The following is a 14,470-nucleotide window of genomic DNA, read 5'->3' on the forward strand; positions in this document are numbered from 1 at the left end:
TGCCTGCCGGAGGAGCTCACTGATGGGACTTTGCCCAGATCTTGCAAGGACTTGTGAGCTCCTCACACAATCCAGCCTGGTTAAACCCAGGATGGATCGTAGGCAGGCCAGCCTAAATGTTTCCAACCGGCGAAGATGCTCCACTAGGGGGGTCCACGTTTCGCAAGCTTAGAGAAGGGAGGGAATGACCATGGCTGAGAAGACCTGAAGCTTCGTGTGGCGCGACAGACCAGGTAGCTTCCACACAGCGTTACGCAACCGATGAAAAGATATTGCGGCTCGACTGATTCGGAGTGAGACCTCTGCTGATAAACTGGAGCCGGTCATAAGCACACTGCCCAGGTATGGGAAACTATCCACTCTCTCCACAACTGCCCCATCACCAATTGGGAGTTGTGGGGGTGGAGTGTCCGATGGTACAAAATACCCAGGCAGGTGCTTAGTTTTGGTGGGGCTGATGGTAAGGCCCCACCTCTTAGTGGCACGCTCCAGTCTTAGCAGCAGCGTCTCAAACTCCTCTTCTGAATGAGCAGCTATTACCAAATCATCGGCATACATAGCGTGGTTGACCAATAGGGAGCCATCCCTTGATCGCACCCGGGCATCGATCAGCCTCCCATTATATCTGTACCAAATGGAAATTCCCCCGGTACAGCTATTGAAGGCTTCACGAACTACGCGGTCAAAATAGATGTTAAATAATATGGGAGCCAGAGGACATCCCTGTCGCACCCCAAGGTGTACAGGGAAAGGCTCCGACTCCCGGCCACGTAGTTTTACCCGGGCCCGCTCACCATCATGAAGGTCCTTAATGATCGTGAGCAGAGGGTCAGGGACTCCGAAAGCACGAAGAACAACCCAGAGCCCAGTCTTACTGATGGTATAATAGGCCTTGACCAGGTCAATAAAGCAGAGATGTAGGTCTTTTGGGAATTCCCTACACCTCTGCTGTAGCAGACGGACAGAAAATATGGCATCTGTGCAGGACCGCCCTTTCCTGAAACCGCATTGGGGCTCCGCAAGCCTCTCCTCAGCGTGCCTAGCAAGGCGATGTTGAATAATACTTGCCAGGACCTTACCCGGCCACTGAGGAGTGAGATGCCCCTGTAGTTGTTACAATCGGTACGGTCCCCCTTCTTAAAAAGAGGGACCACCAGGGCATCCTTCCAGTCCTGCGGAACCCGTCCAGTGGTCCAGACTGTTGTTATGATGTCATATAGGGCAGTCTGTGCACAAACGCCACCCTCCCTCAGCATTTCGCTTGGGAGATCATCTCTGCCCGGTGCCTTCCCTGGTCTCAGACTCCGGATCGCCCTCAGTACTTCCTAAACAGCTGGCACCTCAGCCAGCCACTCACAGGGGATGACCTCTTCCAATATTTGAGGCACCGCAGCCTCAGCAGGGTTATCACCACTTTGTGCCATGATGTTTTCCTGGCTGAGAGAATTTCCCTCCCCCAGGACCTCACAGAAATGCTCAGCAAATCTGCAAACCTGTTCCTGGGGGTCGGAGATTGGATCACCGTTTTTTCCTCTAATGATGGTAATAGGTGTGGCGCTGCAGGTTACTTTTTTGATGGAGTTAAATAGTGATTTGTGATCACGGGCCACTGAGGCAGACTCCATCTCCTCAGCAACCCGCGACCACCACCCATCCTTACAGCGCCTTACGGCTCTCCGAACTTCCGAGCGAAGGCTGCGGTAAACCTCCTCATTCTCTGACGTGGGATGCTGTAGGCGATGAGAGTGGGCCTGTCGCTTTTTCTCAATTAACCTGAACACCTCCTCTGTCAGCCAGGGTTTCTGGGGAGGTCTGGACCACGTACCCAAAGCAGCCATTGCAGCTGCATGAGCCACAGTCCTAAACCTCGCCCATTTACCCTCGGCATCAGGGGGAGTGGGGGACGATGCCAACCCCAGCCGCAAGCGATGATGAAATTCTCACTTACAACTTTCATCAGCTAACTGAGACCAAGCCACTTTAGGTTGGAATGGGTCCGGGTGTACACCCACCACCGGAGTGGAAGAAAGGCAGGCGCATCTTACAGATGACTAGTCGATGGTCAGAGGGCAGATCAGCTCCACGGTAGGTCCTGTGTCAAGGACATGGGCTCGCATCCGCTGGTCCGTCACTATGTAGTCCAGCAGATGTTCTTGCTTGGACCCGGCATGTATCCATGATGTTGTGTGGATGCGCCGATGCGGAAGAGCGTGTTGGTAATTACAAGCCCATGGGCTGCACAAAATCTAGCAGCCTCCTACCGTATTATTGAGCTGATCTGGCCCATGCCTTCCAATCACTCCAGACCAGGTGCCAGCATCATGACCAACTCGGACATTGAAGTCACCCAACAAGATGACTCTGTCCTGAGTGGCCACTTTAGCCAGCACCTGTGACAGGAGGTCATAGAAGGCATCTGACTCATCGGCTTGCCTGCATCCCTCCACGGATGTTCGTCTTCGGTGGGGGCATAAGTAACCACGACCACCACTCCTCGCCTCTGGTTGATGGGAAGGCGAGCCCAAAGTATCCTGGGGCTTACAGCTTCCCACACCTACACCGCCACGCTCCCACGCCCCCTTCATTCTTTGTTCGAAGAAGAGCCACATCCCTGTTTGTTTGGCAGTCTCCTGCCCCGAGTAGAGGACTGTCCACCCCTCATGGTGGCAGGAGCCAGAAGCCGGTCCACCGGACCTCCTGAATGCCACAGAGATCCAGGCGGTACCGGTCCAGCTCCTGACAGAGGTAGTGGCAGCCTCTCCTCCGCAAGTGAGCGTTCGAACATTCCACGCTGGCACATCGCAAGTGGCTTTTTTGTTGTTTCTGGAGGAGCCCCGAGGTTTGAAGATTCAATCTCCTGGCTCCGCCAGATGGGGTTTGGCCAGGAGACGTCAAATAAAGCCTGTACCCCCCGGGGCCATCCGGCACAAGCTTATTAGTTACAGGTTCATGTTTAATTCGTAGGTTTAGTGGTGGTTAATTGAAGGTGGAGGGTTACCAGCCCCTCGCACCCGTCCAGAGCCCCCGTTTAGCCACTGTGATGGTCACAGACGCCATGAGGGGAGAGGCCAATGGGCATTGGCCCTCCCCCCACAGCACTGCCCACGACAGACACAACATAGACACAGAGAGAGACACAGAGAGAGACACACAGAGAGACACACACAGAGAGACACAGAGAGAGACACTGAGAGAGACACAGAGAGAGACACAGACACACACAGAGACACACACAGAGACACACAGAGAGAGACACAGAGAGAGACACACAGAGACACGACACACACAGAGACACACAGAGACTCACAGAGACACGACACACACACACAGAGAGACCACACAGAGAGAGACACACACACAGAGACACACAACAGAGACACAGAGAGAGAGACAAACAGAGACACGACACACACAGAGACACACAGCAGAGACACAGAGAGAGACACACAGAGAGAGACACACACAGAGACACACACAGAGACACAACATAGACACAGAGAGACACACACAGAGACACACACAGAGAGACACACACAGAGACACACACCAGAGACACAGAGATACACACAGTGACACACAGAGAGAGACACACAGAGACACAGAGAGAGAGACAGAGAGAGACACACAACAGAGACACACAACAGAGACACACAGAGACACAGAGAGAGACACAGAGACACACAACAGAGACACAGAGAGAGACAAACAGAGACACGACACACACAGACACAACAGAGACACACAGCAGAGACACACAGAGAGAGACACACAGAGAGAGACACACAGAGACACAACATAGACACAGAGAGAGACACACACAGAGACACACAGAGAGACACACACAGAGACACACAACAGAGACACAGAGATACACACAGTGACACACAGAGAGAGACACACAGAGACACAGAGAGAGAGACACAGAGAGAGACACACAACAGAGACACACAACAGAGACACACAGAGACACACAGAGAGAGACAGAGAGAGACACACACAGAGACACACAACAGAGACACAGAGATACACAGAGAGAGAGACACACAGAGACACAGAGACAGAGAGAGACACACAACAGAGACACACAACAGAGACACAGAGAGACACACAGAGAGAGACAGAGAGAGACACACACAGAGACACACACAGACACACACAGAGACACACAACAGAGACACACAGAGACACAGAGAGAGACACACACAGAGACACACACAGACACAACAGAGACACACAGAGACAGAGAGAGACAGAGAGAGACACACACAACAGAGACACACACAGACACACACACACAGACACACACACAGAGACACACAACAGAGACACACACAGACACACACAGAGACACACAACAGAGACACGACACATACACAGAGACACACAACAGAGACACAGAGACACACACAGAGACACACACAGAGACACACAGAGAGAGACACACACAGAGACACAACATAGACACAGAGAGAGACACACACAGAGACACACACAGAGAGACACACACAGAGACACACAACAGAGACACAGAGATACACACAGTGACACACAGAGAGAGACACAGAGAGAGACACACAACAGAGACACACAACAGAGACACACAGAGACACAGAGAGAGACACACACAGAGACACACAGAGACACAGAGAGAGACAAACAGAGACACGACACACACACAGAGACACACAACAGAGACACACAGCAGAGACACACAGAGAGAGACACACAGAGAGAGACACACACAGAGACACAACATAGACACAGAGAGACACACACAGAGACACACACAGAGAGACACACACAGAGACACACAACAGAGACACAGAGATACACACAGTGACACAGAGAGAGACACACAGAGACACAGAGAGAGAGACACAGAGAAAGACACACAACAGAGACACACAGAGACACACAGAGAGAGACACAGAGAGAGACACACACAGAGACACACAACAGAGACACAGAGATACACACAGAGACACACAGAGACACAGAGAGAGACAGAGAGAGACACACAACAGAGACACACAACAGAGACACAGAGAGACACACAGAGAGAGACAGAGAGAGACACACACAGAGACACACACAGAGACACACACAGAGACACACAACAGAGACACACAGAGACACAGAGAGAGACAGAGAGAGACACACACAGAGACACACACAGAGACACACAGAGACACACAACAGAGACACACAGAGACACAGAGAGAGACACCACACAACAGAGACACACACAGAGACACACACACAGACACACACACAGAGACACACAACAGAGACACACACAGAGACACACACAGAGACACACAACAGAGACACGACACATACACAGAGACACACAACAGAGACACACACAGAGACACACAGAGACACACACAGAGATACACACACAGAGACACACACAGAGACACACAACAGAGACACGACACATACACAGAGACACACAACAGAGACACACACAGAGACACACAGAGACACACAGAGACACACAACAGAGACACGACACATACACAGAGACACAACAGAGACACACACAGAGACACACAGAGACCCAACGCCTCTGTGTCGAGAGAGAGGGGGGGGTTTGCTGCAGCAGAGACATTGTTAGCTGTCAATGACACCCCCCCCCACACGTGACCCCCCCCCCTCGCGTGTGACCCCCCCCCTCGCACGTGATACCCCCCCTCACACGTGACCCCCTCCCTCACATGTGATACCCCCCCCCCCCTGACGTGACGTCACGCGGCCACGTGGGAGCCAGGAAGTGGTCACGTGGTTGGCTTTGCTGCTGCTGCCGCCATCTTGATCTGTGGTGAGACGTTCGTTTTGTGGTTTTGTGGTTGTTGTTGTGGGGGTGGTAGTTGTTGTTGTGGTTGTTGTGGTTGTTGTTGTTTACCAGGTACAGCCGCGCTGCTTCTTTGTTTCGTAGGGGGGACGTCGAGTGAGTTGCACAGCTGTGGAGTCGATGTCCACGTGGTATCGTGAGCACGTGGCAACAGCAGCAGCCGCAGCTTGTGTGTGTCAAGGCCACGGGAGGGCTGCTGGTTCTTGCTGGAATTCTCACGACTGATGACGATTGCTTGTGTTGTGAGCATTTTTTTTACCTTTTTAAATCCTTTATATTAAGTTCACTTGCTTGCGCGCTTACTTACGACCGTGCAAATCTTTCGGTCGTTTTTTAACCCTCTTCCCGTGATCCAATCGAGCTGACATGTTGCACACAGACTCGTTGTGCGAGACAACTTTTTAGGAAAATGTTTTTTTCATATTTTTTAAAATAGCAATGTGATAAAAATGAAACTTTACTCAAGAAAAACAGAAATGAATAATAAAATAAAACCGATGCCACGCATATAAAGGATTTATAGTGAAAAACTTTGTTTTTACGGGTTAATTTTTTTCAAATTTTCTTGCTGTGGATTTCACACCTGATGATGATTGCTTGTGTTGCAGTCGAAACGCCGTGAGAATTTTAATCGGATCGCTAATGGCTCTGATGATGACAGTTGCTGTGAGAGTTGTATTTACCTAGCTACAATGCCATTGGTCAGTCTAGTGAATGGGCGGCACAGATGCTAATGCAACAGCAATGCCATTTCGAGGGTGTGGAATTCATCCTGTTATGTACGAAACTTGAGAACCCTAGCTACATACAATATCTGCTGCAAGTTTAATAGGGCTGAACATTGAAAATGTCTAAGTGTACAATGATTGCGATTACCATGTCTCTATAGTCGTGGTTGAAGAGACATTGTAATGTTTTTAAACTATTTTATCTTTTCCTGTAATTTCTTGAAATTCTCTTTTGGCTGGTTAAGTAAAGACATGCCTTACAATGGCTGCCCATAAAAAAATTGTTTTCATGCATTTGTTTTCTGAGCCATTTGTTTTAGTGGCCAGGTACTGGGCCGATTCTGCTGTGAGACCCGAGTGTGTGCTTCGCCGGGGAGAGATGTAAAAATGTAGGTGAAGAATGAAATAAAAATAATTTAAATAAAAGAATAAAAATCACGACGTTTCGGAAGCAACACAAGCTTCCGTCTTCAGGTGAAACTGTCACCGCAAAATATCTGTTTCACCTGAAGACGGAAGCTTGTGTTGCTTCCGAAACGTTGTGATTTTTCTATTTTTCTTGGTTCTTTCGGTCAAGTCGTCACGTAGAAGGGAAGTAATAAAATAATAAAAATAAAAATAATTTTCACGACGTTTCGGCCACAACGCAAGCAGCCGTCCTCAGGTGAAAACCAGGTCTGTCGAGGAGACAGCGTCTGAATGAAACAGCACACGAGCTTGGAGCATATATATAAGCTGGGTTGGGAGGGGGGGAAAGGGCGCTTCGACAAAATAATTTGCATATCAAGAGGAATTTAGCATATTCATGGGAAATGCAGGAATGTGATTAGTACTACTTATGCCCGTGCATTATGCAGGATTAGCAGCATCAAAGGGAGGGGATATGGGAAATGCAGGTAAGTGAATAGTACTACTTATGCCCGTGCATTATGCAGGATTTGTGATTTATGCAGGATTTGTGATTTTTATTCTTTTATTTTAATTTCATTTTTTACCTACACGGTGACTGTACCGAGTATGAATCCTTGCAGTCGCGAAAGCTTCAAATCTCCAAGATATCAAAATGGACGAGCAGTGCATGCATCAGGACGGTGAGGAGCTGCAGCAGCAGCAGCAGTCTCCAAACAATCGGAAGGCTCCTTCACTCACCATGCAGAATGCAGCTCAGTCTGTGCAGCAGTATCCTCCTGCCTTGGCAGAGGCAGCAACCCAGACTTGTCAGTCTCCACAGGCTCAGCCAGTTGAGCACACCCCACAAGTGCCTAAGGTGTCCACTTCTGGCAGCAGTCAGCGAGCGAGTGGAGAGGCGGCTTCTGATACGAACTCCCAAGGTGATCACTTTGACTGCCCCTTGTTCACACACACGTGCTGTCTAGCTATTAAGACACATTTGAGGTTTTTGTAAATTATATAATTTCACTAATAGGGGTTTTCCCCTTTTTTCTGGCAACAAAACTGACACCTTTTGCAAGGAATAATGCTTACATTAACCACAATACTTGCAGTCAAATGCAAACAAAAAACAATACTCTGATAATTTATGCATTGTTTTTGAAACTGATTGGTCCACACCAGAGACAGCTTTCTTTAGAGCCTCGTCTCATATGGTTTTCGACCAGATGACGCCAAGTATTGTGGTTAATGTAAGTATGATTCCTTGCAAAAGGTGTCAGTTTTGTTGCCAGAAAAAAGGTGAAAACCCCTATGAGTATATTTTGGTACTGGCAAAGGAGGTCCCATGATGACGCCTTTTGGCGTCATCTGGTCGAACACCATATGAGACTAGGCTCTAAAGAAAGCTGTCTCTGGTGTGGACCAATCAGTTTCAAAGACAATGCATAAATTATCAGAGTATTGTTTTTTGTTTGCATTTGACTGCAAGTATTGTGGTTAATGTAAGTATGATTCCTTGCAAAAGGTATCAGTTTTGTTGCCAGAAAAAAGGTGAAAACCCCTATTAGTATATTTTGGTACTGGCAAAGGAGGTCCCATGATGACATCATTTCAATGTATTATTCTGAAAGAAATTGTCCCTGCGTGTACTCGCCTTACCTGTCCGCTTTTGCCACTTAACCAAATCCTCAGGCTGCGTGAAAGTGGTGCACGACATGCTGATGACTGCAAGCAACTGTGGCAGCAATTGGCCATCCGACCAAGAAGACATATTTCGCCTCCTGGTAAGTTACCTGCTTTCGTTTAAATTCCTCGCAATCACATGTCACAATAAGCATTTCATGTTTGAAAGAATTTGCTCTGCGGTCTGTATGTATGTAGGTGCATGGGAGAGAACATTTGAAATATTAAAGAAAATCAAGGAAAACCTGGAGCTAATCCGAACGCTGCCCACGGATGCCAATGTGTTGCGCAACCTGCAGCAACAACAGTACGTGAACACGAAATAGACAATCGTTGCTCTTGCGAGAGAAGTTCCCGATTGCTGCTGTAATTAAATGGTAGCAACAGAAGGGAAGTAATAAAATGATAAAAATAATAAAATAATTCTCACGACGTTTCGGCCACAACGCAAGCAGCCGTCCTCAGGTGAAGAACAGGTCTGTCGAGGCGACAGCGTCTGAATGAAACAGCACACGCGCTTGGAGCATGTATATACGCTGGGTTGGAAGGGGGGGAAGGGCGCCTTGACAAAATAATTTGCACATCAAGAGGGTTAATTTTTTGGGTTTTTTCTCCCTCCCAGATACGTGACGGAATTGCGTGGCAGGCCGTCCAACCTCAGCCGACACGGCAGCGAGTGTTCACAGGAAGTCTTGGCCGGCAGCCAGGGACCCTCCAGTGCGGGCGAAGGTTCCTCATCAGGTGACGCAAGCTCTCCCTGCTCGGCGCAGCACATTTCTCTGTACGGAACGTGGCGGCACGCGGTAGAATTGAAAGACGTGACATAATTTGCCACAAAGTGATACGCACTCTTCTTGGTTCTTTCGGTAAAGTCGCCACGTAGAAGGGAAGTAATAAAATTAAAAATAAACACGATAAAATACAATTCTCACGACGTTTCGGCCACAACGCAAGCAGCCGTCCTCAGGTGAAGAACAGGTCTGTCAGACGCTGTCTTTCCGACACACCTGTTCTCCACCTGAAGACGGCTGCTTGCGTTGTGGCCGAAACGTCGTTAGAATTATTTTATGATTTTTATTATTTTATTACTTCCCTTCTACGTGATGACTTTACCGAAAGAACCAAGAGGATGAATTCAATATTACTCGTATATGTGTTGAGGTGTAAATGGTTTTATTGCGAATGCTCATCCACTGGTTGCAGGCGTTGCACAGGATGTTGTGACGGGTGAAGCGAGTGGATCCAATGGTCCCCCACGGCCACCGGACGGAGACAACCCACGGGCCCGGCTTGGAACCCTGCCGGACAGCGGCAAGCCTGGCAACGCTCTTTACAAGTAAGTGCCCTTTAGGTGCATCATCGTCGCCACCTTTGAACATCGTCGTCATTTTTTGATTTAAAGCTTTCGTGACTGCAGGGATTCATCTTCTTGGTTTTTTCGGTAAAGTCACCACGTAGAAGGGAAGTAATAGAATAATAAAAATAAAACATAATAAAATAATATAATAATATATTAATAATATAATAATGTTGCTTTCCTTCTACGTGACTTTACCGAAAGAAGCAAGAAGATCGTCATCATTCACGCTCTGAAAAAAATTACAAATAAATGAAAGGGATTCTTTGCTGAAATAACCTTTTCTACTCTGAGACATCTCTTTTAGCGGTGGCAAAATATAGTAGTAGGTTTTTACCCTTTTAAACTGGTACAAAACTGACACCTTTATACACAAGGCATCATACACCTTGAGACATCTCCTTTACCAGTGGCAAATATAGTGATAGGTTTTTACCCTTTCAACTGGTACAACAACTGACACCTTTATACAAGGCATCATACACCTTGAGACATCTCTTTTAGCAGTGGCAAAATATAGTGATAGGTTTTTACCCTTTCAACTGGTACAAAAACTGACACCTTTATACAAGGCATCATGTTTGCAATGACCACAACGCAAGTAGTCAAAAATGCCAACAAAAAGCAACTCTGATAATGATAATATGCACTGTACTACTAAACCTTTTCTACTGTTGCGTCTGCACGCTCCATTCTTTTTCATGATGTATCACTGCTTTATTTAAATGGCTTATCCTTGACGTATTCTACACTGCAACATCTTCCCTAGTCACTGGGTAGGTGGGTCGGTATCGGCCTCGGATATTCTGATGAGCACTCTACACTGCATTAGATATTTTTAGTTGACTTGCAGTGTTTATAACACTCCTTTATTATATACGAGTCTGGGTTCTTCAAGTGTTTAGTTTGATCGGTGTATACTCGACTACAATACTTAAGTCGGTGGGTGAATTAAAACAAAGCAAAGTTCATCTTCTTGGTTCTTTCGGTAAAGTCACGTATAAGGGAAGTAATAAAATAATAAAAATAAAACATAATAATAATAATATAATACATGATAAAATATTCTCACGACGTTTCAGCCACAACGCAAGCAGCCGTAACGTCGTGAGAATTATTTTATTATGTTTTATTTTTATTATTTTATTATGTTTTATTTTATTACTTCCCTTCTACGAGACTTTACCGATAGAACCAAGAAGATGAATCCCTGCAGTCACGAAAGCTTTAAATCGAAAAGCAAAGTTCGTAATGCAGTTTGGGCTGATTTTTGCACTTGGATTTCCAATAAAAAAAAGTCATTATTTTCCATAGGGATATACAGTACAAGCAATGTAAGTGTTGCTTCACATGTTATTTCTAATCGCAATGTTTACGGAGTAAAAATGTGCAAGTTAATGTAATTCAGCCGTACAAAGTACTTTTCGTGCTTCTTGTATTTGGTATTAACATTTTGGAGCCTTGTGTGTGTGTTGTTTTTTGTCTCAAGCTTCCTGAAACAAATAGACTGCTTGGAGTTTTTGGAGAATTTCACTTCACGTGGATTGTCGAGTGTCCAACAGCTGATGAACGTCACTCTGCAGGCAAGTTCCTACGGACGCTTTCACGCAAACTACGCGTGTTTTTTAACGAATACAGGATTGGGATTTATTTCTAAGTTTTTCTGCAACATAAAAAAATGCACAAAGAAGCTTGGAGAAGATGGAAGGTTGGAATTAAACTTGTAAAGAGTTAATGCGTGTGTAGGTGAGGGTGAGTGGTGAGGGTGAGTGGTGAGGGTGAGTGGTGAGCGTGAGTGGTGAGGGAGAGGGTGAGTGGTGAGGGAGAGGGGTGAGCGTGAGTGCTGAGTGGTGAGGGTGAGTGGTGAGGGTGAGTGGTGAGTAGTGAGGATTGTAGTGCCACAAGAGGGGGCTCTGGGACCCTAGGCAGAGAAGCCCTTGGCGGCAGGCGCTAGGATCCCAGGCACCCCAGACAGCTAAGCCCCTTGGTGCCACCAGGGGGGGGCTGTGTGTGCTCTGTGGGATACCTGGGGGCGCACACAACCCCACCCCTCGTTGGGCACGAGGCATAAAAGGGCAGCTCCCTGGCCGATCAGGGCCAGTCGCAGGTCAAGACCCGCCAGCCAGCCAGCTTAGGACCCTGTACCCCCTCGTCCCGCTTGTCCTTGTAAGGGCCGGGACGCTGTGAGGGCCAGTGGTGGGACTCTGGGACTCCCGGCTCTACGTCCTTGTGAGGGCGAGTTCCGAGGAAGCCAGAGTCCAGACCCGCACCTTGGCTGGGTCGGACCTTGGCTGGGTCGGGTCAGGTAGCCTCCCCTAGGGGGATTGTAGCCGGAGGACCCCAGAGCATAGCCAGAGTAGTGTACCTAGGCAGTGTACCTAGGCTGTGTACCTAGGCTGTGTACCTAGGCTGTCTACCTAGGCTGTGTATCTAGGCTGTGTACCTAGGCTGTGTCGCTAGGCTGTGTACCTAGACTGTCTACCTAGGCTGTGTACCTAGGCTGTGTACCTAGGCTGTAACAGAGTATCAGGACTGTTGGAGTGTTGTATTGTAATAAAGAAGTTACCTCTACAAGTGTCTCCGGAACCCATTACACGTGGATACCGAAACATGCAAATAAGAAACATTGACAACTGCAAAAAAGTAGATGGGCTTCGGCAAGGGAACATCACTGGACTGCATTGGAGTGGCATCCAAAGTAGAGCACACATCACCAAGAGGATGACCACCACAGAGATTCGAGTTGTGAGATTAGTTCGTGTGTAGTTGATAGATGGATCGTCACATAGCTCGAGTGAGGAGGCTGAGGAGTCCTGATCCAGTAGTGGGTACAAATAAAACACATTCCTCCTGCGGAGGGAGCGGGTAGGAACGTTGGGTTGCTCGGTCAATGGCCAACTGTGAGGGCCGGGCACAAGCCGTCGTGAGTAGGTTAAACGTTGAGTTTTATAAGGGCACCACGGGGTGACCAGCCCCTCCCCACCCACCCACCCCACCCTCCCCACCCAGCCCCTCCCCACCCTCCCCTCCCCACCCAGCCCCTCCCCACCCTCCCCTCCCCCCCAGCCCACCCCTCCCATTTTTGGATGCACGATGGACAGACACAATCATCCCCTGTGGGCTGGTGGAACCAGGTGGTTCCTACCGGTAATACCGACTGATTTTGTACATTAATTGCTCTGAGGAATACACGTCGTCAGAAATTTGAAGAATGTTGTATCGTACACTATGGGAACCTCATTTGCCAGTAAAAATATCATAATTGTTTTTTTACCCTTCTATCTGGCAACAAAATGACACCTTTTTACAAGGAGTCATGTTTGTATAGACCACAATACTTGTCTCGGGTGTGGACCAATCAACTTCAGGGACAGTGCACATTATCAGAGTTATGTCTTTTGTTTGTATTATGACTGCAAGGTATTGCGGTCTATGCAAACATGACTCCTTGTAAAAAGGTGTCAGTTTTGTTGCCAGATAGAAGGGTAAAAAGCCAATTATCAATGTTGTATCGCTGAACACAAGTTGGTGTGTGTGTGTGCATATTTTTTGTATTTCGCTGGATTTTAGGACTTGGATGAACTGGGAGTCCCAGAAGCCAAAAAGCGACTGCTATTGAGTGGAATCGAAGAGCATGGCGTGTCCACCACGATCTCCAGCGAGACGACACTGCAGCGCTCGTCCAGTGAAGAGACAGTCCACCTCAGCTCCGAGGACGACGACGATGACGGCATCGACACCAAGGACGGCATCCGTGCCAAAGTGTTCCCAGCGCTGCGGCCCTCTGGCAGTCATCTGTCCTCCGTCGGCAATCGGTATCGCAAAAGCAGCATTGCCAAATACAATTTGCGAGCGCACGCTCGCCAAGCCGTTGACTTTCCTCGTTCTCGCAGCTGGGGAGGCAGTAGCAGCCTGGAGGTGCCCAGGAGCAAGATGCCAAGATTGTCTTCATGCTCTGACATCGAAGAAGAAGAGGGGCTGGAGTGAGAGAGGAGGGGGTGAGCGATAGATGGATGATGGTGGGAGGTTGTGTGGGCCATGGGTTGCACTTTGTATGAAAAGCCCTTGGGGTAAATAAGCTGGTGTCTTTCGATTGAAAGCTTTCGTGACTGCAGGGATTCATCTTCTTGGTTCTTTCAGTAAAGTCACGGTCGACAGACCTGTTCTCCACCTGAGGGCGGCTGCTTGCGTTGTGGCCGAAACGTCGTGAGAATTATTTTATTATGTTTTATTTTTATTATTTTATTATTTTCCTTCTACGTGACTTTACCGAAAGAACCAAGAAGATAAGCTAGTGTCGTTTCACTCGCAGTTTCAATAACTTCCTTTGAGCTTCTTCTTGGTTCTTTCGGTAAAGTCACGTAGAATGGAAATAAAAAATAGTAATACTTTTTTTTTATAAATTAATTCTCACGACGTTTCGGCCACAACGCAAGCAGCCGTCCTCAGGTG

At 47.9% G+C, this 14,470-nt stretch overlaps 1 protein-coding gene across 1 annotated transcript; it reads left to right on the plus strand.

Annotated features, from left to right (window-relative positions):
- The first annotated feature begins 7,648 nt into the window (after positions 1-7,648).
- LOC133339225 (tumor protein p73-like) lies at positions 7,649-14,005 on the plus strand. Its single transcript, XM_061547375.1, has 6 exons — positions 7,649-7,802; positions 8,860-8,968; positions 9,284-9,402; positions 9,865-9,997; positions 11,508-11,601; positions 13,589-14,005. The coding sequence occupies exons 1-6, from the start codon at positions 7,649-7,651 to the stop codon at positions 14,003-14,005; spliced, it is 1,026 nt and encodes a 341-aa protein (XP_061403359.1).
- The last annotated feature ends 465 nt before the right edge of the window (positions 14,006-14,470 follow it).

This window comes from Lethenteron reissneri, unplaced genomic scaffold (genome assembly GCF_015708825.2).
Source record: "Lethenteron reissneri isolate LAM-NWPU_2019-01 unplaced genomic scaffold, ASM1570882v1 scaffold_1671, whole genome shotgun sequence".
NCBI classification, from domain to species: domain Eukaryota; kingdom Metazoa; phylum Chordata; class Hyperoartia; order Petromyzontiformes; family Petromyzontidae; genus Lethenteron; species Lethenteron reissneri.